We start from the raw sequence: 24,548 nt of genomic DNA, 5'->3' as shown, positions 1-24,548 counted from the left end.
CAACTAACGGCCAGTTAGCTAAACGTTTTGTTGCAAATAAATATCCTATTTGTTCAGACATTAAATGTTAATATAACGCTTGTTTTATCACTTGACTTTTGCCACTTTTAATAACCGACATGCTAGGTAACCAACCAACCGCTTGTGTGACTTTAGCTAGCTAGTCTACGATAGCCTGCTAGCTACCTAGTTTAGTACATTAGGCTAGCTAACTATCTTAGTACGTAAATTAAGATAGCTAGTTAACGAATAATATGAATATATTAATTGTTGATTAATTAACAAACTAGTACTGTTATGAATGATTGTGCCATGATGTTTTAATGACCAGAATGTGCCAGTTGGGTGAGTATGGTGGCGGTGTCATTTTAGTCAGAATAGATTATCGACCCTGCACTTGTTTATAGTTGCACTGGGGTCGGACAGGCTTCTTGTTTAGATTAAGACACTGCAGAGCCTGCACAAGATATGGCTCGGGAAAACGTACCTCAATCCAGGGATGAGAAATGCATTGTATTCTGAATTGTCCCATTATTCCAAATGTTATACCGAGAAGGTTGAACGACTCACTGACTTTCAATAGTAACCACATCTGTCATTGTGGAATTGCTGCTGTGGCTTCTGCTACCTATCATGAGGACGAAAGGGGAACTTTTCTGGAAAAACGAGTAGTCTTCTCTGTATAACAGTTGTTATAATGGTAGAATTTTGAGTACAAGACATTTCTCATCCCACGATTGAGATACATTTTTTGAGCCTGGAATCCTGTCTGACCCCAAAGCAGTTGTAAACAAGCGTAGGGTCTGGATCTATTTTGGCTAGTGGCATGTCTGAACAGCTTGTTTGAAAGACAGTTGGTTTACTAGAGAGGATGTTAGCTAGCTAGTCTGCTATCTATTCCAATAACATTTTTGTTTTATGAATCAACTGGAATACTGCTGACCTATGTGAGCAAACTATCATGCTAGCTAGTTCAACAAGACAATATTGTTCGTGCCGTTACTTAAGCCATATAGCTAGCTAGCTAATCACCTTCCCATATGGTGCCAATTGAACAGATAGTTAATCTTTGCAGAGGGTCTCGTATGTGTGGTTTACATTTAAGAGAAAGACGGATGCTTAACATGGTCTATCCATTACCTTTGTTTTGTTTTCAGCTGCCACAGACAGACAGATCATCAGTCTTGAAACATAGACGTTGTGAAGATGAGCAGGAAGACACCTAATCGTCCAGGGATCACTTTTGAAGTCGGTGCTAGAATTGAAGCTCAAGACTATCTACAAAAATGGTCTGTAACGGTCACGTTCCTTTATGTAATCATGTGCATAATGACAGATATACATGTAACATAGTAGACATTTTGTTCTTGTCTTCTTTCTTTTACAACCTTCTAGGTACTCGTCACGCATTGAGGACATCGATTTCGATGAGGGGAAGATGCTTGTCCACTTTGATCGTTGGAGCCATCGATATGATGAGTGGATCGCCTGGGACAGCACTCGGCTGCGGCCTCTTGAAAGGCCAACACTCCGTAAAGAGGGACTGAAGGAAGAGGAGGGGGAGGTGACTGTAGGTGTTTTTGTCCAGCCACAGACTACTTCTCAATTCGTCTCTCCACGATTCCTCGCATCCTATTTCCTATTTCCTGCATTCTCAACCGTATTGGAGGAGAAGGTCCAAGGTCCCTCCCCTCAGACCTTCTTCTCTATTTGAGAAGATATGATGATGTGAGGAATTGAGAAAATATGAAATGGGAGTGTCAGACTCCCCCATGTATTGTGGCTTGCAATGTATGGATGGATTTGATGAAACTCATATGGCATGCCAAGTACTCAAAACAGCTTTCTCTGGGCTAGAGACAGTTTGCCTCATGAGGAGTTTTGTTGTAGATGGTTGAGAGTGTGCAATCAATTGGATGAGTGATAGATGCATAGTAGTAACATATCGATTCTGAGTGAACTATCGTTTTAAAATAAATAACAAATTGTTTATGCCTTATATCTTATAAATATTTCTACCAGGAGAGACTCAGCGAGATGTCAGCATCTCGCCTTGATGAGCTTCCTGGATGTACAGAGAGCACAGAGGACCAAACAGAGTTACCGCAGCCGAGACAAGTATACATACATTCCCTGTGTCTCATTTTGCAGTGATTTGGCTGAATTATTAACTCCTTGTCTCACTCACTGTTTCGATTCTTCACATAACACAGCTTTGGTCAAAACCATCAGATCATTTTTGTTGAGGCATAACTGAATCTGACATAGCTATATCAGAGTTTAGGCATTTCCATACTGCAGTGCTATTCTGTGGTCTAAAGGGGCTCATTCTGCATTATTCAAGCTTTTGCTCTTTGTGTTCCTGTCAAATGTTTGTAACATTTATCTTTGAGCTTTTTGTCTTACAAACATTTCCCTTTGCCTTAAAGTTCCAATGCAACCATTTGTATCTCAATATTACATCATTTAGTACCTTACTGTGTTTTCAATTAAAATGATCCAAAATAGCTTCTTAGCAAAGATCAATTTCTCAAGTAAAAGTTATGCTAGGACTGTCTGGGAGTGGTCTGAATGGGGAGGGGATAACTTAAAACTAGCTCTTATTGGCAGAGAGGTTTGGAACTCTCTTTCTTATTGGTCTATTAACTAATTTACAGCCTGTTGATGTCACCAGGCAGGCCAAAACTCCATCCCAACAAAAAAGGCAGAAATTTCAGGTGTCCTTTTCAAACAGCTCTTACACTAAAATGGCTTTTTCAGAATTTCAAAGTATTATTTTAACGTCGGTGTGGGAATGCATTTAACACACAAGAAATCACGTTTTTTTTTTTACAGCACTGGGCCTTTAATATTCAAGCTACACTTTCAACCTTACAAGCAATTCCTTTCATCCTGAATCAGACAACAACATTTAGTGCTTCTACAGTATCTATACTGGACAGAAATATAAATGTAACATGCAACAATTTCAAAGATTCTACGGAGTTACAGTTCACAGAAAGCCCAACCCACTTGGGAGCCAGGCCCAGCCAATCAGAATGAGTTTATCCCACAAAAGGACTTTATTACAGACAGAAATACTCCTAAGCACCGCCCCCCCCACTCTCAAATTCCAAGGATCTTTTATTTCAGTTCATGAAGCATGGAACCAACACTTTACATGTTGCGCTTATATTTTTGTTCAGTATAATTTCAAACTTTTGTCTCTCATGGCACGTGTTTGTTAAATACATATTTAGAGTAATGGAGGTTTGTTTGGCTTGACTTGTTTTACAGGAATTGAGAGATGGTGAAGAGGTGCTTGCTCGATGGACAGATTGTCGCTACTATCCTGCAAAGATTGAATCTGTAAACAAAGAGGGTATTTATCACTAACTATTTCTGAAGCAGTAGCCATATGGCCAATACACATAACACAATGACTTGCAATTGTGTCCGTCCCAACTGAAGTGTCTTTGTTAAATTCTAGGTATCTACACGGTGCAGTTTTATGATGGAGTTATTCGCTGTGTGAAAAAAATTCATATCAAATCTATGCCCCATGATGCAAAAGGACAGGTGAGCTGGTCACATGATCATACAATCACTTCTGGAATCAGCATGAGCATATTTAAAAAAATATATATGTAAATTGAACCTTTATTTAACAAGGCAAGTCCGTTAAGAACAAATTCTTATTTACAATAACGGCCTGGATAGCATTCCTCCAATAGAAGTAAGGAACATGTAGCTTAGTAAGAACCTGGCATTATAGCTAGGGGTCTGGCGTTGTAGCTAGGGGTCTGGCGTTGTAGCTAGGGGTCTGGCGTTGTAGCTAGGGGTCTGGCGTTATAGCTAAGGGTCTGGCGTTATAGCTAGGGGTCTGGCGGTGAGGTCTGGTGGTTATAGATATACTGATTAAAAGAAGGCAAGTTAAAATTCTTGAAAGTCTGTTGTAGACAGTGTAGGATACCATAATTTTCTATTTCACTTCTCCCTCTTTTTCAGAAGGTAAAGGGCAACAGGGAATTGCTGGATTTAATGCGAAGGCTGATTCCCACAGTCTTGGCAGGATAGACTTGCTGGCATCTCCCTTGTTCCAACCAGCAGACACTCTCAAGGAGACCAGAGTCTAATCTTATTTACTACTTAATTAAGATTTAATTTATTTTACTTAGAATTTTTTTACTTTTAATGTGGAGCAGTACACTTGGAAAGTAGTAGCTAATAGTTTAAACACAAGTCCCTATTGGTTAAATATATTGATTTCTTTACTATTGAGTCTTGCTATTTTCTCACCGACCAAGGTCGTTACCTAGTCTGACACCTAGACGATCTGTTTAGTCACGGTTAACCCTGTTACTTCTCCACACACTACGCCAGAGTCCCAAATGGCACCCTAATTAGAGGCTGCTGCCCTATATACATAGACTTGGAATCACTGGTCACTTTAATAATTGGAACTAGTCCATTTAATAATAACATTGACATATTTTGCATTACTCCTCTATCTATATACTGTATTCTATCCTATTCTACTGTATCTTAGTCTATATGCATTACTCCTCTCATATCTATATACTGTATTCTATCCTATTCTACTGTATCTTAGTCTATGCATTACTCCTCTCATATCTATATACTGTATTCTATCCTATTCTACTGTATCTTAGTCTATATGCATTACTCCTCTCATATCTATATACTGTATTCTATCCTATTCTACTGTATCTTAGTCTATGCTTGACTCCTCTCATATCTATATACTGTATTCTATCCTATTCTAATTTATCTTAGTCTATGCATGACTCCTCTCATATCTATATACTGTATTCTATCCTATTCTACTGTATCTTAGTCTATGCATGACTCCTCTCATATCTATATACTGTATTCTGTCCTATTCTACTGTATCTTAGTCTATGCATGACTCCTCTCATATCTATATACTGTATTCTGTCCTATTCTACTGTATCTTAGTCTATGCATGACTCCTCTCATATCTATATACTGTATTCTGTCCTATTCTACTGTATCTTAGTCTATGCATGACTCCTCTCATATCTATATACTGTATTCTGTCCTATTCTACTGTATCTTAGTATATGCATGACTCCTCTCATATCTATATACTGTATTCTGTCCTATTCTACTGTATCTTAGTCTATGCATGACTCCTCTCATATCTATATACTGTATTCTGTCCTATTCTACTGTATCTTAGTCTATGCATGACTCCTCTCATATCTATATACTGTATTCTGTCCTATTCTACTGTATCTTAGTATATGCATGACTCCTCTCATATCTATATACTGTATTCTATCCTATTCTACTGTATCTTAGTCTATGCATGACTCCTCTCATATCTATATACTGTATTCTGTCCTATTCTACTGTATCTTAGTCTATGCATGACTCCTCTCATCTATATACTGTATTCTGTCCTATTCTACTGTATCTTAGTCTATGCATGACTCCTCTCATATCTATATACTGTATTCTGTCCTATTCTACTGTATCTTAGTCTATGCATGACTCCTCTCATATCTATATACTGTATTCTGTCCTATTCTACTGTATCTTAGTATATGCATGACTCCTCTCATATCTATATACTGTATTCTATCCTATTCTACTGTATCTTAGTCTATGCATGACTCCTCTCATATCTATATACTGTATTCTGTCCTATTCTACTGTATCTTAGTCTATGCATGACTCCTCTCATCTATATACTGTATTCTGTCCTATTCTACTGTATCTTAGTCTATGCATGACTCCTCTCATATCTATATACTGTATTCTGTCCTATTCTACTGTATCTTAGTCTATGCATGACTCCTCTCATATCTATATACTGTATTCTGTCCTATTCTACTGTATCTTAGTCTATGCATGACTCCTCTCATATCTATATACTGTATTCTATCCTATTCTACTGTATCTTAGTATATGCATGACTCCTCTCATATCTATATACTGTATTCTATCCTATTCTACTGTATCTTAGTCTATGCATGACTCCTCTCATATCTATATACTGTATTCTGTCCTATTCTACTGTATCTTAGTATATGCATGACTCCTCTCATATCTATATACTGTATTCTATCCTATTCTACTGTATCTTAGTCTATGCATGACTCCTCTCATATCTATATACTGTATTCTATCCTATTCTACTGTATCTTAGTCTATGCATGACTCCTCTCATATCTATATACTGTATTCTATCCTATTCTACTGTATCTTAGTATATGCATGACTCCTCTCATATCTATATACTGTATTCTGTCCTATTCTACTGTATCTTAGTCTATGCATGACTCCTCTCATATCTATATACTGTATTCTGTCCTATTCTACTGTATCTTAGTCTATGCATGACTCCTCTCATATCTATATACTGTATTCTGTCCTATTCTACTGTATCTTAGTCTATGCATGACTCCTCTCATATCTATATACTGTATTCTGTCCTATTCTACTGTATCTTAGTCTATGCATGACTCCTCTCATATCTATATACTGTATTCTATCCTATTCTACTGTATCTTAGTCTATGCCGCTCTGACGTTGCTCGTCCAAATGTTTATATATGTTTTACATTCCATTCCTTTTACTTTAGATTGTGTATTTAGTTTGATATTACTTGTTAGATATTAGATATTACTGCACTGTTGGACCTAGAAACACAAACGTTTCGCTACGAACCGCGATAACATCTGCTAAACACGCGTATGTGACAAATACCATTTGATTTATTTCCTATATAGGTAATAGGGTTCCATTTGGAACGCACCCTAACTAACTTACAGCAGCAGCCTATAGAATAGATGCATTTATCTAACCACCAGTCTCTAATACTACGTTTCATAACAACATATGGATACATTGGATTTAAAGAGCTTTTCCAACAACAACAACAACAACAAGGACAAAGCACAACAAAACAAAATAGAAAAACAAGTGTCTCTCCTCCCAACAGGACTGGATAGCCCTGGTGAAAGCTGCCTCGGCTGCAGCCAAGAGCAAAGGAAGCAGTACGCCTCGTACCAGTGCCAACAGCAACAAGGACAGGGACGACCCTCACGGAGGGAAGTCTGACGATGAGGACGGTCAGGAAGAGCTGGATGAAGAGTTGCAGGATCAGTCCGACTCTGACAAACTAGGTAACTTGAGTCCTCTCCTTCCCTCACCCCAACAGATACATGCACACTGTGGGTATTTCCCAAATGGGACCATATTCCCTGGTCAAAAGTTGTGCACTGAATAGGGAATAGGGTGCGATTTGGGACACATATGGGTTTCAAATTAGCAGGCCCTTTAAAAATGAATGATCATTTCTCAGTGTCTGTTCTCATGCAGCTAGTGCTGTATGTTAGTATCATACACCAGTGATATGGAGTAGTGGTATCATTTAGATGTTATGATTCTTTACTCTCAACCTCTCCAATGATAACTAAGACGCCGTGGTGATGATGAGGAAGAAACCAAGCCCTCCTCAGAGCAGCAAGACATGAGATCTAAGAGATAGCATGTTATTCAACTCAGAGGGTCCAGGCCTGTAAAACCACAGGTCATATTTCACCCTGGAGGGTCCAGGCCTGTAAAACCACAGGTCATATTTCACCCTGGAGGGTCCAGGCCTGTAAAACCACAGGTCATATTTCACCCCTGAGGATCCAGGCCTGTAAAACCACAGGTCATATTTCACCACGGAGGGTCCAGGCCTGTAAAACCACAGGTTTCACCCCACAGGGTTTCACCCCAGGGCCCTCCTTCTTAGTTAGCCATCACATGTACGATGTGTCTCCCAAATGGCACCATAGTCCCTTTTATAGGGCACTACTTTTGACCAGGGACTGGGTATAGAGGATATAGGGTGCCATTTGGGACAGCCAGTGTGTGTGGCGTTCCAACCTGTTAATGGACCTGTTATATTCTTCTCCCTCTGCCTTCAGAATCCCATGAAGATGATGCTGACTGTAAGAAGGAGCGGACAGAAGTCCCAGTGACGTCCCAACAACAGGTACCAGCTAGTCACTCACTGTAGTGTAGATAATGTCCCAACAACAGGTACCAGCTAGTCACTCACTGTAGTGTAGATAATCTCCCAACAACAGGTACCAGCTAGTCACTCACTGTAGTGTAGATAATGTCCCAACAACAGGTACCAGCTAGTCACTCACTGTAGTGTAGATAATGTCCCAACAACAGGTACCAGCTAGTCACTCACTGTAGTGTAGATAATGTCCCAACAACAGGTACCAGCTAGTCACTCACTGTAGTGTAGATAATGTCCCAACAACAGGTACCAGCTAGTCACTCACTGTAGTGCAGATAATGTCCCAACAACAGGTACCAGCTAGTCACTCACTCTAGTGTAGATAATGTCCCAACAACAGGTACCAGCTAGTCACTCACTGTAGTGCAGATAATGTCCCAACAACAGGTACCGGCTAGTCACTCACTGTAGTGCAGATAATGTCCCAACAACAGGCACCGGCTAGTCACTCACTGTAGTGCAGATAATGTCCCAACAACAGGTACCAGCTAGTCACTCACTGTAGTGTAGATAATGTCCCAACAACAGGTACCAGCTAGTCACTAAAAGTCACTAAAAGACAGACTTTGCTCCATAACAGTTGTTTTTCTAAGGCTGTCCCAAATGGCATCATATTCCCTATAAAGTGCACTGCTTTGGACCAGAGCCCATAACAAAAGTAGTGCACCAAATACGGAATAGGATCCCATTTGGGACTTAACCCAAGAGTCATGTCATGACAGCAATCCCACTGTTTATTCCTCTCTGTATTCTTCCAGAAGGTACCAAGAACAGCAGACCATGATTCCTTACAGAGGCAGACCCAGAGACAGACGGGGTCCTCTGTGACGGGCTCTCCAGCCAAGTGTCGGAACAGGCGTCTGAAGCACCACTCTGGGGAGTCCAACAGGTAGCGTTTGACAAGATAGCTATTGGCTTTCAATGCCTTAGGAAATCTGTGGTTTATTGGTATATTTATAGTGTATTGTAATCAGGTAATAATTTGTCATTAATAATGTCATTGTAAGTTGTACTTGTAATTCATATTTTTGTATAATCATTTGTTAAATAATGAAGAACCCATTTGTCATGGTTAACAGCAGCCAGAAGCAGAGAGCGTCCAGGCCGCCGTGCTCCATCACTACTCTGTCTGCTGGGGAGGACACCATGTCAGCCCCAGAGTCCATGCTGAGTCCCTCCCCCAGACACAGCTGCCCAGACACGGCTACCTCAGGTCGGTCTGCTGAGGGACAGGGTCACAGTGGGAAAGGTACTTCCACTAACTATGTCAAAGTAGTGTATAGTCTTAGACACAAGTGGTGTTACAAATATGAACTTTATGGATACAGTTTTTTGGAAGATTGTTTGGGGGAAAAACAAACTAATTGCCTCAGAAGTGTTAGGTTCTAATTCTCCCAGTAAAAACTCGATGGACTGAAAGCTTAAACCAAGTTTATTCTTCCCAGAGGACTAATACAGCTGCATTAGTCACAGACGTTGTTCACACAAGCACTGATACTTAACCCTTCCTCCTATGCTGAGTCTCCTCCTACACCTCTGTACAAGCACTGATATTTAACCCTTCCTCCTATGCTGAGTCTCCTCCTACACCTCTGTACAAGCACTGATACTTAACCCTTCCTCCTATGCTGAGTCTCCTCCTACACCTCTGTACAAGCACTGATATTTAACCCTTCCTCCTATGCTGAGTCTCCTCCTACACCTCTGTACAAGCACTGATATTTAACCCTTCCTCCTATGCTGAGTCTCCTCCTACACCTCTGTACAAGCACTGATATTTAACCCTTCCTCCTATGCTGAGTCTCCTCCTACACCTCTGTACAAGCACTGATACTTAACCCTTCCTCCTATGCTGAGTCTCCTCCTACACCTCTGTACAAGCACTGATACTTAACCCTTCCTCCTATGCTGAGTCTCCTCCTACACCTCTGTACAAGCACTGATATTTAACCCTTCCTCCTATGCTGAGTCTCCTCCTACACCTCTGTACAAGCACTGATATTTAACCCTTCCTCCTATGCTGAGTCTCCTCCTACACCTCTGTACAAGCACTGATACTTAACCCTTCCTCCTATGCTGAGTCTCCTCCTACACCTCTGTACAAGCACTGATACTTAACCCTTCCTCCTATGCTGAGTCTCCTCCTACACCTCTGTACAAGCACTGATACTTAACCCTTCCTCCTATGCTGAGTCTCCTCCTACACCTCTGTACAAGCACTGATACTTAACCCTTCCTCCTATGCTGAGTCTCCTCCTACACCTCTGTACAAGCACTGATACTTAACCCTTCCTCCTATGCTGAGTCTCCTCCTACACCTCTGTACAAGCACTGATACTTAACCCTTCCTCCTATGCTGAGTCTCCTCCTACACCTCTGTACAAGCACTGATACTTAACCCTTCCTCCTATGCTGAGTCTCCTCCTACACCTCTGTACAAGCACTGATATTTAACCCTTCCTCCTATGCTGAGTCTCCTCCTACACCTCTGTACAAGCACTGATACTTAACCCTTCCTCCTATGCTGAGTCTCCTCCTACACCTCTGTACAAGCACTGATATTTAACCCTTCCTCCTATGCTGAGTCTCCTCCTACACCTCTGTACAAGCACTGATATTTAACCCTTCCTCCTATGCTGAGTCTCCTCCTACACCTCTGTACAAGCACTGATATTTAACCCTTCCTCCTATGCTGAGTCTCCTCCTACACATCTGTACAAGCACTGATATTTAACCCTTCCTCCTATGCTGAGTCTCCTCCTACACCTCTGTACAAGCACTGATACTTAACCCTTCCTCCTATGCTGAGTCTCCTCCTACACATCTGTACAAGCACTGATATTTAACCCTTCCTCCTATGCTGAGTCTCCTCCTACACATCTGTACAAGCACTGATATTTAACCCTTCCTCCTATGCTGAGTCTCCTCCTACACCTCTGTACAAGCACTGATATTTAACCCTTCCTCCTATGCTGAGTCTCCTCCTACACCTCTGTACAAGCACTGATATTTAACCCTTCCTCCTATGCTGAGTCTCCTCCTACACATCTGTACAAGCACTGATATTTAACCCTTCCTCCTATGCTGAGTCTCCTCCTACACCTCTGTACAAGCACTGATATTTAACCCTTCCTCCTATGCTGAGTCTCCTCCTACACCTCTGTACAAGCACTGATATTTAACCCTTCCTCCTATGCTGAGTCTCCTCCTACACATCTGTACAAGCACTGATATTTAACCCTTCCTCCTATGCTGAGTCTCCTCCTACACCTCTGTACAAGCACTGATATTTAACCCTTCCTCCTATGCTGAGTCTCCTCCTACACCTCTGTACAAGCACTGATATTTAACCCTTCCTCCTATGCTGAGTCTCCTCCTACACCTCTGTACAAGCACTGATACTTAACCCTTCCTCCTATGCTGAGTCTCCTCCTACACCTCTGTACAAGCACTGATATTTAACCCTTCCTCCTATGCTGAGTCTCCTCCTACACCTCTGTACAAGCACTGATATTTAACCCTTCCTCCTATGCTGAGTCTCCTCCTACACCTCTGTACAAGCACTGATATTTAACCCTTCCTCCTATGCTGAGTCTCCTCCTACACCTCTGTACAAGCACTGATATTTAACCCTTCCTCCTATGCTGAGTCTCCTCCTACACCTCTGTACAAGCACTGATATTTAACCCTTCCTCCTATGCTGAGTCTCCTCCTACACCTCTGTACAAGCACTGATATTTAACCCTTCCTCCTATGCTGAGTCTCCTCCTACACCTCTGTACAAGCACTGATATTTAACCCTTCCTCCTATGCTGAGTCTCCTCCTACACCTCTGTACAAGCACTGATATTTAACCCTTCCTCCTATGCTGAGTCTCCTCCTACACCTCTGTACAAGCACTGATATTTAACCCTTCCTCCTATGCTGAGTCTCCTCCTACACCTCTGTACAAGCACTGATATTTAACCCTTCCTCCTATGCTGAGTCTCCTCCTACACCTCTGTACAAGCACTGATATTTAACCCTTCCTCCTATGCTGAGTCTCCTCCTACACATCTGTACAAGCACTGATATTTAACCCTTCCTCCTATGCTGAGTCTCCTCCTACACATCTGTACAAGCACTGATATTTAACCCTTCCTCATATGCTGAGTCTCCTCCTACACATCTGTACAAGCACTGATATTTAACCCTTCCTCCTATGCTGAGTCTCCTCCTACACCTCTGTACAAGCACTGATATTTAACCCTTCCTCCTATGCTGAGTCTCCTCCTACACCTCTGTACAAGCACTGATATTTAACCCTTCCTCCTATGCTGAGTCTCCTCCTACACCTCTGTACAAGCACTGATATTTAACCCTTCCTCCTATGCTGAGTCTCCTCCTACACCTCTAAACAGCCAATGCATCTCTGTTACTAGACAGAACCTTAGTGATATCTGTTCTTCTTCACTTCATCTGACCTGACCGCTACCCCAAAGTGCTCACTCCTCCCCAACTCAAGGCTGACATGGTGATTGGTACCAGACTGTGTGTCTTCTCATCCCAGAGGATCCCACCCATAGGATGCCTGATGGCTAACAATAACATATCCTGACATAATGTAAACGTTATACATTAAGCTCTCTCCCTCAGTGACATGAATTAGTATATTTCATATTCTCAGAACCCAACAGTAGTAAGACTTGGGGAGCTCGGGCTGCGATCACTGTCAGCACAAAACTATTTTCCATGATGATACTTAGTGGGTCATTTGGCTGTTTGTTAAGTGACGGCGCTGTGCTTCCTCTCCAACAGGGCATGGTGAGACGGTTCCTCCAGGCTCCCCCAGGAGCTCAGAACAGAGCCAGAGGAGGAGACGCTCCCAGCGCCTGGCCACCGTCAGCCCTGATATAAACTCTGACCCCAGCGTGACCTCTCACCCCGCCACCACCCAGTGCCCGGACCTCTCACCCCATGGGAGGGAGCACAACACATCTCACAAAGACCCCTCCTCTCCAGAGGGTGAGTGCAGCCTCGAGGGACAGGAGTTCTTCCTGACGACCTTCGTGAACGGGGTCATATTAACTAGGAACCGAATGGGCCGAAACAGAGAGTGAACTACCTGAACTTGTCAAATAACAAACGCTTGTTTTTAATTTTGCGTGACAAAATGTTTTGCTACAGTGTGCACTAATGAATACAACCCTGACCAAGAAAAAAAAAAACATGAACAACCAGGAAAACAGGTCTATTTATTCAACCCTGAATCTATTCTGTGTGTAATTGTCCTCCTTTAGATCAAATGACAAACTCTGTGGAGAAGGCAGAGTCATCGACCCTCCACAACTACTGTGTCGGCACACCACCTACACCTTCATCTGCTGCCTCCATCCTCACACCATCTCATCCACCAATCACACACAGAGACCAGCTGACTGACGGGCCATCAGCCAATCATACGGCAGTGGCAGACAAATTCCCACCCTTAGCTGCAGGTAATTCTTGACTGGGGAAGTGATTTATTCTCAACTGCAGCATCTCAAATGGCCTCCTATTCCCTACAAAGTGCGCTAAAGGAGTGTACTTTCTAGGGGAGTAGGGTGCCGTTAGGGTCAGACATTGTACAGGATAATGTACGTTAGATAATGTCCTAATCCATCTGTGTTTCTGTTTGATTTGTAGCTGCTGGGAGGAGAAGTATTACCAGGACCTCTAAACTAAACAAACACACCAGGGAGCCAAGTAGGTTTTCTCCTCAAATTTATTACAGATTATTTTACTTTGATTGTATTACTTTCAACCATTACTTTTCATTTCCTTCAAGGCTTACTGCAATTATTATTCATGTTCCGGTAAGAAGCCGATCTTTACCAAGTCCTCTCTGTCCGATAGAATGGAAGCATACTCAAACGCTCTTCAGCCCAGCTTGAACAAAAAGGGTGTCATGTTCTGGACTGAGAGACTTGATAATCCAGTAAAACATTCCCCCCCCCCCCCCCCCCCCCCCCTCTCTCTCTCCTCTGTGTGTCACCTCTCTCTCTCTCTCCTCTCTGTCTCCTCTCTGTCACCTCTCTCTCTCTCTCTCTCTCTCTCTCTCTCTCTCTCCCTTGTGTCACCTCTCTCACTCTCTCTCTCTTCTGTGTCACCTCTCTCTCTCTCTCTCTCTCTCTCTCTCTCTCTCTCTCTCTCTCTCTCTCTCTCTCTCTCTTCTGTGTCCTCTCTCTCTCTCAGTCATGAACACCAAGTGGTGTGATGACCCAACGTCTCCCAACGACCTGGACCTCTACAAGTGTAAGATCCCTGGGTGCTCCAAGGCCTTCCGCAAAGCCAAGCTGCTGGACTACCACCTCAAGTATTACCACAACGCTGACAAGGACCTCCAGGACTCTGAGCTGCCAGGCTCCCCAGACAGGGCTGGTCGTACCCGGGCCACCTCAGCCTCCATGCCCACCACCACCACCCTGCTGGAGGTCCCTGACAACACGAAGAGACGCAGGACTGTCTCCACCTCATCGTGTATGGATTTACATTTCATTCATTTGAAAACACAGTTAGTTGTATGTAACTTGAATACACAAATTCACAAAATTGTTTTAGGTTATATCCCAAATGGCACCCTATTTCCTATAGTGCATATCCCAAATGGCACCCTATTTCCTATAGTGCACTACTTTTGTCCAGAGCCCAACCTTATACTCTCTCTCACCCCCCTCTGTCCCTCAGCGCTGTCCCCTCAGGGCCATATGTTTTATACTGTCTCCTCTGTCCCCTCAGGGCCATATGTTTTATACTGTCCCCTCAGGGCCATATGTTTTATACTGTCTCCTCTGTCCCCTCAGGGCCATATGTTTTATACTGTCTCCTCTGGGCCATATATTTTATACTGTCTCCTCGGTGCCATATGTTTTATACTGTCTCCTCTGTCCCCTCAGGGCCATATGTTTTTATACTGTCTCCTCTGTCCTCCAGCACTGTACCCTCCGGGCCATATGTTCCAACTGGACTGTACTGGACTGGGGAGCTGTCTGAAACCTCCCAGGTTGAACAGGAAGAAGCGCTCCTCTGCCTCCATGAGCTCTGACAGCACAGAGCTGTCTCTCCCTCCGCCGCCTCAGGAGAAGAGCTTCGAGTCCCTCCACGACAAGATTCTGAAGAAGGTGATCGATAAGGACAAGCACCTGGAGCCAGGTTAGTGGCAGGGCAGTGGGCCTTCCTGAGGGGCTGTGAGGCCTGGAGCCAGGTTAATGGCAGGGCAGTGGGCCTTCCTGAGGGGCTGTGAGGCCTGGAGCCAGGTTAATGGCAGGGCAGTGGGCCTTCCTGAGGGGCTGTGAGGCCTGGAGCCAGGTTAATGGCAGGGCAGTGGGCCTTCCTGAGGGGCTGTGAGGCCTGGAGCCAGGTTAGTGGCAGGGCAGTGGGCCTTCCTGAGGGGCTGTGAGGCCTGGAGGCAGGGCAGGATGCAGCAGGTGTAAAACAGCCCAGTGACATGCTTCACTGGCCAGCTCTTTCCCAACAACACACAATGAGGTAGTGATATAGATGAGAAGAAAAACACATGAAATACGACAGAGGGGAAAAGAAACAATCTAAAGTAGTGCACTATATAGGGAATAGGGTACCGTTTGGGTCACACATTTAAATCAACCCAGTTCGCTGCAGAGACCTGTGATTGAATTACATGACTCCTTCTACAGGGTTAATAAAGAATGAGAAGAAGGTGAAACTGGAGGAGAAATCCCAGGTGATCGGTGAGATTGTGTTCTAGTTCTCTTCTTAGCAGTTGTAATAAATAACATTCCTCCGTTGTTCCGAGCAAATCAGTTTGGTGATTAAATAGATGTTGTGTTTTGGTTTTTAGGAAAAAAGAAGGACAAAGAGCGGAGGGACAGGAAAGAGAAGGAACACTTCAAAATGAAACAGAAGAAGAAGAAGAAGAAGAGGAGGAAATCTAAGCAGCACTGTACGTTTAGTTCAGGTGCTGTATCTTACTGTTTCTCCAAGGGCTCCTGCTGTTGTGTGTAGTATGTTGTCAGCGAATGACCAGTCCATTTGTATAGCTTATTGTAAACGTATATATATATTTTTTTTAATTCAATTTTTTTTCTATTTTTTTTTATTTAAAAAATAAATAAATAATTTTACCTTTTATTTAACTAGGCAAGTCAGTTAAGAACACATTCTTATTTTCAATGATGGCCTGGGAACAGTGGGTTAACTGCCTGTTCAGGGGCAGAACGACAGATTTGTACCTTGTCAGCTCGGGGTTTGAACTCGCAACCTTCCGGTTACTAGTCCAATGCTCTAACCACTAGGCTACGCTGCCGCCCCGAGACATAAGATAGTACTTAATCAATCCTCAAAGGGGGGAGTTTAATTTCCCCAGCCAATACACACAACACCAATAAATACAGAAGTGAAAGATAAACAGATGCTAGAAGTAGCACATCTTCAATACATCATAAAAACACATTCTGTGTTTTCTCACCTGCAGGTTATTCTGACTACGATGACATGTCCCTGTCCTTCCTGGAGCGATCTACGGCGTCTGCTCTTCACCGCTCCTCCTCTTCCTCCTGCTCCACCACCAAACATTACCAGTACCCCCGCGCCATCCTCTCTGTGGACCTGACCGGAGAGAGTGAGTGGGAATCGCCTGACAGGGCATCTTTTCTATGGAATGAACGCGTATCAATACATGTGTATATCAATCGATCACATTTCATCTTTACATGAATGTGCTGTTCAAATGGATCAACTCACATATATCTCCCTCTCCCCCTCCCCCCTCTCTCCCTACCTCCCCCTCTCTCCCTACCTCCCCCTCTCCCACTTCCCCCTTTCTCTCTCTCCCTCTCTCTCTCTCCCACTTCCCCCTTTCTCTCCCTCTCTCCCTACCTCCCCCTCTCTCCCTACCTCCCCTTCTCTCCCTACCTCCCCTTCTCTCCCTACCTCCCCTTCTCTCCCTACCTCCCCTTCTCTCCCTACCTCCCCTTCTCTCCCTACCTCCCCTTCTCTCCCTACCTCCCCTTCTCTCCCTACCTCCCCCTCTCTCCCTACCTCTCCCTACCTCCCCTTCTCCCTACCTCCCCCTCTCTCCCTACCTCCCTACCTCCCCTTATCTCCCTACCTCCCCTTATCTCCCTACCTCCCCTTATCTCCCTACCTCCCCTTATCTCCCTACCTCCCCTTCTCTCCCTACCTCCCCTTCTCTCCCTACCTCCACTTCTCTCCCTACCTCCCCTTCTCTCCCTACCTCCCCCTCTCTCCCTACCTCTCCCTACCTCCCCTTCTCCCTACCTCCCCCTCTCTCCCTACCTCCCTACCTCCCCTTATCTCCCTACCTCCCCTTATCTCCCTACCTCCCCTTATCTCCCTACCTCCCCTTATCTCCCTACCTCCCCTTATCTCCCTACCTCCCCTTATCTCCCTACCTCCCCTTCTCTACCTACCTCCCCTTCTCTACCTACCCCCCCCTCTCTCTCTCACTTCCCCCTTTCTCTCTCTCTCTCCCTCTCTCTCTCCCACTTCCCCCTTTCTCTACCTATCTCCTCCCCCCCCCCTCTCCCTCTCCAGACCTGTCAGACATAGAGTTCCTGGAGGACTCGACCACAGAGAGCCTGCTGTTTAGTGGAGATGAGTACAACCAGGTAGGGTTGTCACCATACTACCATTTATTTCTGGAAACATAGAAAACAGGAAGCAGACTGGACTCCATGGTCCTTTAGGATCCTCCTCTATGTAATAGATTGTGTGTTATAGCTTAGGAAATGTATAGATGTGACTAAGGGGGTTTGTTTTGAACCCTCCGACCAGGACTTTGACTCTCTAAACATGGAGGACTTCCAGGAGGAGGATGAGGATGGTACCCAGGAGATCGTCCGCTGTATCTGTGAGATGGATGAGGAGAATGGATTCATGATTCAGGTACTGGACTGACTGGAGCCCTCAGACTAGTGTTCTGCCTGAGGTGGGGTGGTTCTGTCTGAGGTGGGGTGGTTCTGCCTGAGGTGGGGTGGTTCTGCCTGAGGTGGGGTGGTTCTGCCTGAGGTGGGGTGGTTCTGCCTGAGGTGGGGTGGTTCTGCCTGAGGTGGGGTGGTTCTGCCTGAGGTGGGGTGGTTCTGCCTGAGGTGGGGTTGGAACATTCCAGTCACTTGTGGTGTAAATTCAACACCAAGGACACCTGAAGTTAATATTAAATGAATCACTCTTTAGTATCAGTTAACTGGGGAGTTTACAACAAATACATGTACAAAGTACAAGTCTGCCACAAGCTCCGCCAGGGCGTTCCCTTCAGGCCTCTAATATGGGCCTCCTGAGTGGCGCAGTGGTCTAAGGTGCTACATTGCAGTGCTAGAGGCGTCACTACTTACCCTGGTTCGATCCCGGGCTGTATCACAACCGGCCGTGGTCGGGAGTCCCATAGGGCGGCGCACAATTGGCCCAGCGTTGTCTGGGTTAGTGGTGCGTTTGGCCGGGGGTGGGGGGATTTGGGGAGTGTTTCAGGAATTTGGGGGGAGTTTCCGGAATTTTCCAACTGTCCCTCAGACATAACAATGGGGCATAAACATGTCTGTTGTCATGTGGGCTCCCGAGTGGCGCAGCTGTCTAAGGCACAGCATCTCAGTACTAGAGGAGTCACTACAGACACCCTGGTTGGAATCCAGGCTGTATCACAACCGGCCATGATTGGGAGTCCCATAGGGTGGTGCTCGTCCGGGTTTGGACGGGGTAGGCTGTCATTTGTAAATAAGAATTTGTTCCTAACTGACTTGTCTAGTTAAATAAATAAATACAATGTATTATATATGTTTCAGACCTGGGTTCAGATAGTATTTGTTTCCACCTAAACACACACATTCAGTCTCTCTCTCGCTCTGTGTTTCAGTGTGAGGAGTGTATGTGCTGGCAGCACAGTGTGTGTATGGGGCTTCTGGAGGATAGCATCCCGGACCAGTACATATGTTACATCTGCAGAGACCCTCCAGGTAACATCATACCCTACATTCCCCTAACCACAGATCTAGGATCAGATTATTCTCCAACCTAAACCATTCAGGGGATGAAAGATAATCTCACCCTGTGTCAGTGGTTAGAGACAACTTTTAGCCTGGTCCCAGATCTGTTTGTGCTCTTGACAGCTCCGTTGATGTCATTGTCAAACCAAACATGACCATGAGTGACAAGGAGTTGGTATGATAACACAAACAGACTGGCACTCAGGCTAGGCAACTTCTGTCTACCCTATACAATTTACAAACAAGACTGGCACTCAGGCTAGGCAACTTCTACCTACCCTATACAATTTACAAACAAGACTGGCACTCAGGCTAGGCAACTTCTACCTACCCTATACAATTTACAAACAAGACTGGCACTCAGGCTAGGCAACTTCTACCTACCCTATACAATTTACAAACAAGACTGGCACTCAGGCTAGGCAACTTCTACCTACCCTATACAATTTACAAACAAGACTGGCACTCAGGCTAGGCAACTTCTACCTACCCTATACAATTTACAAACAAGACTGGCACTCAGGCTAGGCAACTTCTACCTACCCTATACAATTTACAAACAAGACTGGCACTCCGGCTAGGCAACTTCTACCTACCCTATACAATTTACAAACAAGACTGGCACTCCGGCTAGGCAACTTCTACCTACCCTATACAATTTATAAACAAGACTGGCACTCAGGCTAGGCAACTTCTACCTACCCTATACAATTTACAAACAAGACTGGCACTCAGGCTAGGCAACTTCTACCTACCCTATACAATTTACAAACAAGACTGGCACTCCGGCTAGGCAACTTCTACCTACCCTATACAATTTACAAACAAGACTGGCACTCCGGCTAGGCAACTTCTACCTACCCTATACAATTTACAAACAAGACTGGCACTCCGGCTAGGCAACTTCTACCTACCCTATACAATTTACAAACAAGACTGGCACTCAGGCTAGGCAACTTCTACCTACCCTATACAATTTACAAACAAGACTGGCACTCCGGCTAGGCAACTTCTACCTACCCTATACAATTTACAAACAAGACCAAGATATTCCTACATCATTATTATTATTATTATTATCATCATCAACATGTTGGTTGTTTTCCTGACATGTCCATTTGTTTTTGTTGTTTAGGTCAAAGGTGGAGTGCCAAATATCTCCATGACAAAGACTGGTTGAACAAGGGTCAGATGTACGGCTTGTCCTTCCTCTCTGAGAACTACTCTGAGCAGAACTGTAAGACCAGCGTGTCCACCCATCAGCTGTTAGCAGACGTGTTCAGTGTCAACAACGTCCTTCACGGACTACAGCTGAAGATGGACATACTACAGTAGGTCCCCTGTCAACATGTAGGGCAACGTTTTCATCACACTGAAGAGAACTGTGGAACTCATTGTCTGTAGTACTGGGTTCTGGTCAAATCTAGTGCACTATGAAGGGAATAGGGTGCCATAGGGTTCTGGTCAAATCTAGTGCACTATGAAGGGAATAGGGTGCCATAGGGTTCTGGTCAAATCTAGTGCACTATAAAGGGAATAGGGTGCCATAGGGTTCTGGTCAAATCTAGTGCACTATGAAGGGAATAGGGTGCCATAGGGTTCTGGTCAAATCTAGTGCACTATGAAGGGAATAGGGTGCCATAGGGTTCTGGTCAAATCTAGTGCACTATGAAGGGAATAGGGTGCCATAGGGTTCTGGTCAAATCTAGTGCACTATAAAGGGAATAGGGTGCCATAGGGTTCTGGTCAAATCTAGTGCACTATAAAGGGAATAGGGTGCCATAGGGTTCTGGTCAAATCTAGTGCACTATGAAGGGAATAGGGTGCCATAGGGTTCTGGTCAAATCTAGTGCACTATGAAGGGAATAGGGTGCCATAGGGTTCTGGTCAAATCTAGTGCACTATGAAGGGAATAGGGTGCCATAGGGTTCTGGTCAAATCTAGTGCACTATAAAGGGAATAGGGTGCCATAGGGTTCTGGTCAAATCTAGTGCACTATAAAGGGAATAGGGTGCCATAGGGTTCTGGTCAAATCTAGTGCACTATGAAGGGAATAGGGTGCCATAGGGTTCTGGTCAAATCTAGTGCACTATAAAGGGAATAGGGTGCCATAGGGTTCTGGTCAAATCTAGTGCACTATAAAGGGAATAGGGTGCCATAGGGTTCTGGTCAAATCTAGTGCACTATAAAGGGAATAGGGTGCCATAGGGTTCTGGTCAAATCTAGTGCACTATAAAGGGAATAGGGTGCCATAGGGTTCTGGTCAAATCTAGTGCACTATAAAGGGAATAGGGTGCCATAGGGTTCTGGTCAAATCTAGTGCACTATAAAGGGAATAGGGTGCCATAGGGTTCTGGTCAAATCTAGTGCACTATAAAGGGAATAGGGTGCCATAGGGTTCTGGTCAAATCTAGTGCACTATAAAGGGAATAGGGTGCCATAGGGTTCTGGTCAAATCTAGTGCACTATAAAGGGAATAGGGTGCCATAGGGTTCTGGTCAAATCTAGTGCACTATAAAGGGAATAGGGTGCCATAGGGTTCTGGTCAAATCTAGTGCACTATAAAGGGAATAGGGTGCCATAGGGTTCTGGTCAAATCTAGTGCACTATAAAGGGAATAGGATGCCATAGGGTTCTGGTCAAATCTAGTGCACTATAAAGGGAATAGGGTGCCATAGGGTTCTGGTCAAATCTAGTGCACTATAAAGGGAATAGGGTGCCATAGGACTCTGGTCAAATCTAGTGCACTATAAAGGGAATAGGGCACCATAGGGTTCTGGTCAAATCTAGTGCACTATAAAGGGAATAGGGTGCCATAGGGCTCTGGTCAAATCTAGTGTACTATAAAGGGAATAGGGTGCCATAGGGCTCTGGTCAAATCTAGTGCACTATAAAGGGAATAATGTGCCATAGGGTTCTGGTCAAATCTAGTGCACTATAAAGGGAATAGGGTGCCATAGGGTTCTGGTCAAATCTAGTGCACTATAAAGGGAATAGGGTGCCATAGGGTTCTGGTCAAATCTAGTGCACTATAAAGGGAATAGGGTGCCATAGGGTTCTGGTCAAATCTAGTGCACTATAAAGGGAATAGGGTGCCATAGGGTTCTGGTCAAATCTAGTGCACTATGAAGGGAATAGGGTGCCATAGGGTTCTGGTCAAATCTAGTGCACTATAAAGGGAATAGGGTGCCATAGGGTTCTGGTCAAATCTAGTGCACTATAAAGGGAATAGGGTGCCATAGGGTTCTGGTCAAATCTAGTGCACTATAAAGGGAATAGGGTGCCATAGGGTTCTGGTCAAATCTAGTGCACTATAAAGGGAATAGGGTGCCATAGGGTTCTGGTCAAATCTAGTGCACTATAAAGGGAATAGGGTGCCATAGGGTTCTGGTCAAATCTAGTGCACTATAAAGGGAATAGGGTGCCATAGGGTTCTGGTCAAATCTAGTGCACTATAAAGGGAATAGGGTGCCATAGGGTTCTGGTCAAATCTAGTGCACTATAAAGGGAATAGGATGCCATAGGGTTCTGGTCAAATCTAGTGCACTATAAAGGGAATAGGGTGCCATAGGGTTCTGGTCAAATCTAGTGCACTATAAAGGGAATAGGGTGCCATAGGACTCTGGTCAAATCTAGTGCACTATAAAGGGAATAGGGCACCATAGGGTTCTGGTCAAATCTAGTGCACTATAAAGGGAATAGGGTGCCATAGGGCTCTGGTCAAATCTAGTGTACTATAAAGGGAATAGGGTGCCATAGGGCTCTGGTCAAATCTAGTGCACTATAAAGGGAATAATGTGCCATAGGGTTCTGGTCAAATCTAGTGCACTATAAAGGGAATAGGGTGCCATAGGGTTCTGGTCAAATCTAGTGCACTATAAAGGGAATAGGGTGCCATAGGGTTCTGGTCAAATCTAGTGCACTATAAAGGGAATAGGGTGCCATAGGGTTCTGGTCAAATCTAGTGCACTATAAAGGGAATAGGGTGCCATAGGGTTCTGGTCAAATCTAGTGCACTATAAAGGGAATAGGGTGCCATAGGGCTCTGGTCAAATCTAGTGCACTATAAAGGGAATAATGTGCCATAGGGTTCTGGTCAAATCTAGTGCACTATAAAGGGAATAGGGTGCTATTTGAAACGGATCCATGATCATTTGGAGTCAAAATGAACCATTACTTCCTTGTCCACCTATAGGAACAAACACAATCCCAATTTGCACTTCTGGGCTCGGTCATGGGTGAACTCTGACGAGGACCAGCCCATGGGCGGTCTCCCTGACTGCATCCACATGACAGATAACTCTCTGAACAACCAGAACTCCTCCAAGACAGACACTTACATCACCAGCGAACACAGGTACACATTCAGCTGAGTAACACCTGATTTTAGTAGCGATGGGCACTGGTATGGAATCAAACATTATCCATGTTGTGTTGAATTAGCCATATTGGTGCCCGTCACTAGTTTACAGTGTGCTCATAATGTATTTTATTGATTGTCTTTGTAATCACTCTGCTCTACAGCTACCAGAAACCCCCCAGCCCCGGACAGCTGGAACACTGGCCCTCTACAGACCCCCACGGCTCTAACAGCCAGGAGGGAGGAGGGGTGGGGGCGGACCTGGTGCTGGCTAATACTAACCCCGCCTCCCACTCCACCCACTTCACAGCCAAGGAACAGGAAGTAAGAAAGGTGTTGTTGATCTTCATTGTCTCTTGTTTGTTTTTAAGGCGATCACTTTATTCTTCAGTTGTACATCAGGTCCAACTGGGATGTAACTTCATCCCAACCTCTCCTAAAGACAATACACTACATGGAGAGGTAGGAACAGGGGACTGTTTATCTCAACCTCTCCTAAAGACAATACACTACATGGAGAGGTAGGAACAGGGGACTGTTTATCCCAACCTCTCCTAAAGACAATACACTACATGGAGAGGTAGGAACAGGGGACTGTTTATCCCAACCTCTCCTAAAGACAATACACTACATGGAGAGGTAGGAACAGGGGACTGTTTATCCCAACCTCTCCTAAAGACAATACACTACATGGAGAGGTAGGAACAGGGGACTGTTTATCCCAACCTCTCCTAAAAGACAATACACTACATGGAGAGGTAGGAACAGGGGACTGTTTATCCCAACCTCTCCTAAAGACAATACACTACATGGAGAGGTAGGAACAGGGGACTGTTTATCTCAACCTCTCCTAAAGACAATACACTACATGGAGAGGTAGGAACAGGGGACTGTATCTCAACCTCTCCTAAAGACAATACACTACATGGAGAGGTAGGAACAGGGGACTGTTTATCCCAACCTCTCCTAAAGACAATACACTACATGGAGAGGTAGGAACAGGGGACTGTTTATCTCAACCTCTCCTAAAGACAATACACTACATGGAGAGGTAGGAACAGGGGACTGTTTATCTCAACCTCTCCTAAAGACAATACACTACATGGAGAGGTAGGATCAGGGGACTGTTTATCTCAACCTCTCC

General features: G+C 44.4%; 1 protein-coding gene across 13 annotated transcripts in view; it reads left to right on the top strand.

Moving 5' to 3' along the window:
* LOC109877214 (PHD finger protein 20-like protein 1) overlaps window positions 1-24,548 on the top strand; it is a 28,864-nt gene that overhangs the window by 509 nt on the left and 3,807 nt on the right. For 2 of the 13 annotated variants that reach the window (XM_031811706.1, XM_031811704.1), the window contains exons 2-25: window positions 1,158-1,289; window positions 1,396-1,570; window positions 2,023-2,118; window positions 3,277-3,361; window positions 3,470-3,558; window positions 3,988-3,990; window positions 6,971-7,154; window positions 7,947-8,014; window positions 8,809-8,939; window positions 9,130-9,299; window positions 12,848-13,054; window positions 13,330-13,527; window positions 13,715-13,774; window positions 14,264-14,548; window positions 15,002-15,220; window positions 15,724-15,777; window positions 15,888-16,004; window positions 16,521-16,667; window positions 17,603-17,676; window positions 17,843-17,953; window positions 18,915-19,014; window positions 20,180-20,375; window positions 23,240-23,401; window positions 23,569-23,737. In XM_031811706.1, coding sequence (XP_031667566.1) covers window positions 1,207-1,289; window positions 1,396-1,570; window positions 2,023-2,118; window positions 3,277-3,361; window positions 3,470-3,558; window positions 3,988-3,990; window positions 6,971-7,154; window positions 7,947-8,014; window positions 8,809-8,939; window positions 9,130-9,299; window positions 12,848-13,054; window positions 13,330-13,527; window positions 13,715-13,774; window positions 14,264-14,548; window positions 15,002-15,220; window positions 15,724-15,777; window positions 15,888-16,004; window positions 16,521-16,667; window positions 17,603-17,676; window positions 17,843-17,953; window positions 18,915-19,014; window positions 20,180-20,375; window positions 23,240-23,401; window positions 23,569-23,737 — 3,183 coding nt within the window. In that variant the 5' untranslated portion in view covers window positions 1,158-1,206. The remainder of the gene's footprint in view (window positions 1-1,157; window positions 1,290-1,395; window positions 1,571-2,022; window positions 2,119-3,276; window positions 3,362-3,469; window positions 3,559-3,987; window positions 3,991-6,970; window positions 7,155-7,946; window positions 8,015-8,808; window positions 8,940-9,129; window positions 9,300-12,847; window positions 13,055-13,329; window positions 13,528-13,714; window positions 13,775-14,263; window positions 14,549-15,001; window positions 15,221-15,723; window positions 15,778-15,887; window positions 16,005-16,520; window positions 16,668-17,602; window positions 17,677-17,842; window positions 17,954-18,914; window positions 19,015-20,179; window positions 20,376-23,239; window positions 23,402-23,568; window positions 23,738-24,548) is intronic. The other 11 variants (XM_031811711.1, XM_031811710.1, XM_031811708.1 and 8 more) reach the window with 10 other exon arrangements.

The sequence above is a fragment of the Oncorhynchus kisutch genome, unplaced genomic scaffold (genome assembly GCF_002021735.2).
Source record: "Oncorhynchus kisutch isolate 150728-3 unplaced genomic scaffold, Okis_V2 Okis02a-Okis13b_hom, whole genome shotgun sequence".
Lineage (NCBI taxonomy): Eukaryota > Metazoa > Chordata > Actinopteri > Salmoniformes > Salmonidae > Oncorhynchus > Oncorhynchus kisutch.
Note: the sequence above shows the minus strand (reverse complement) of the source record. Positions and strands in the feature narration are given on the sequence as shown.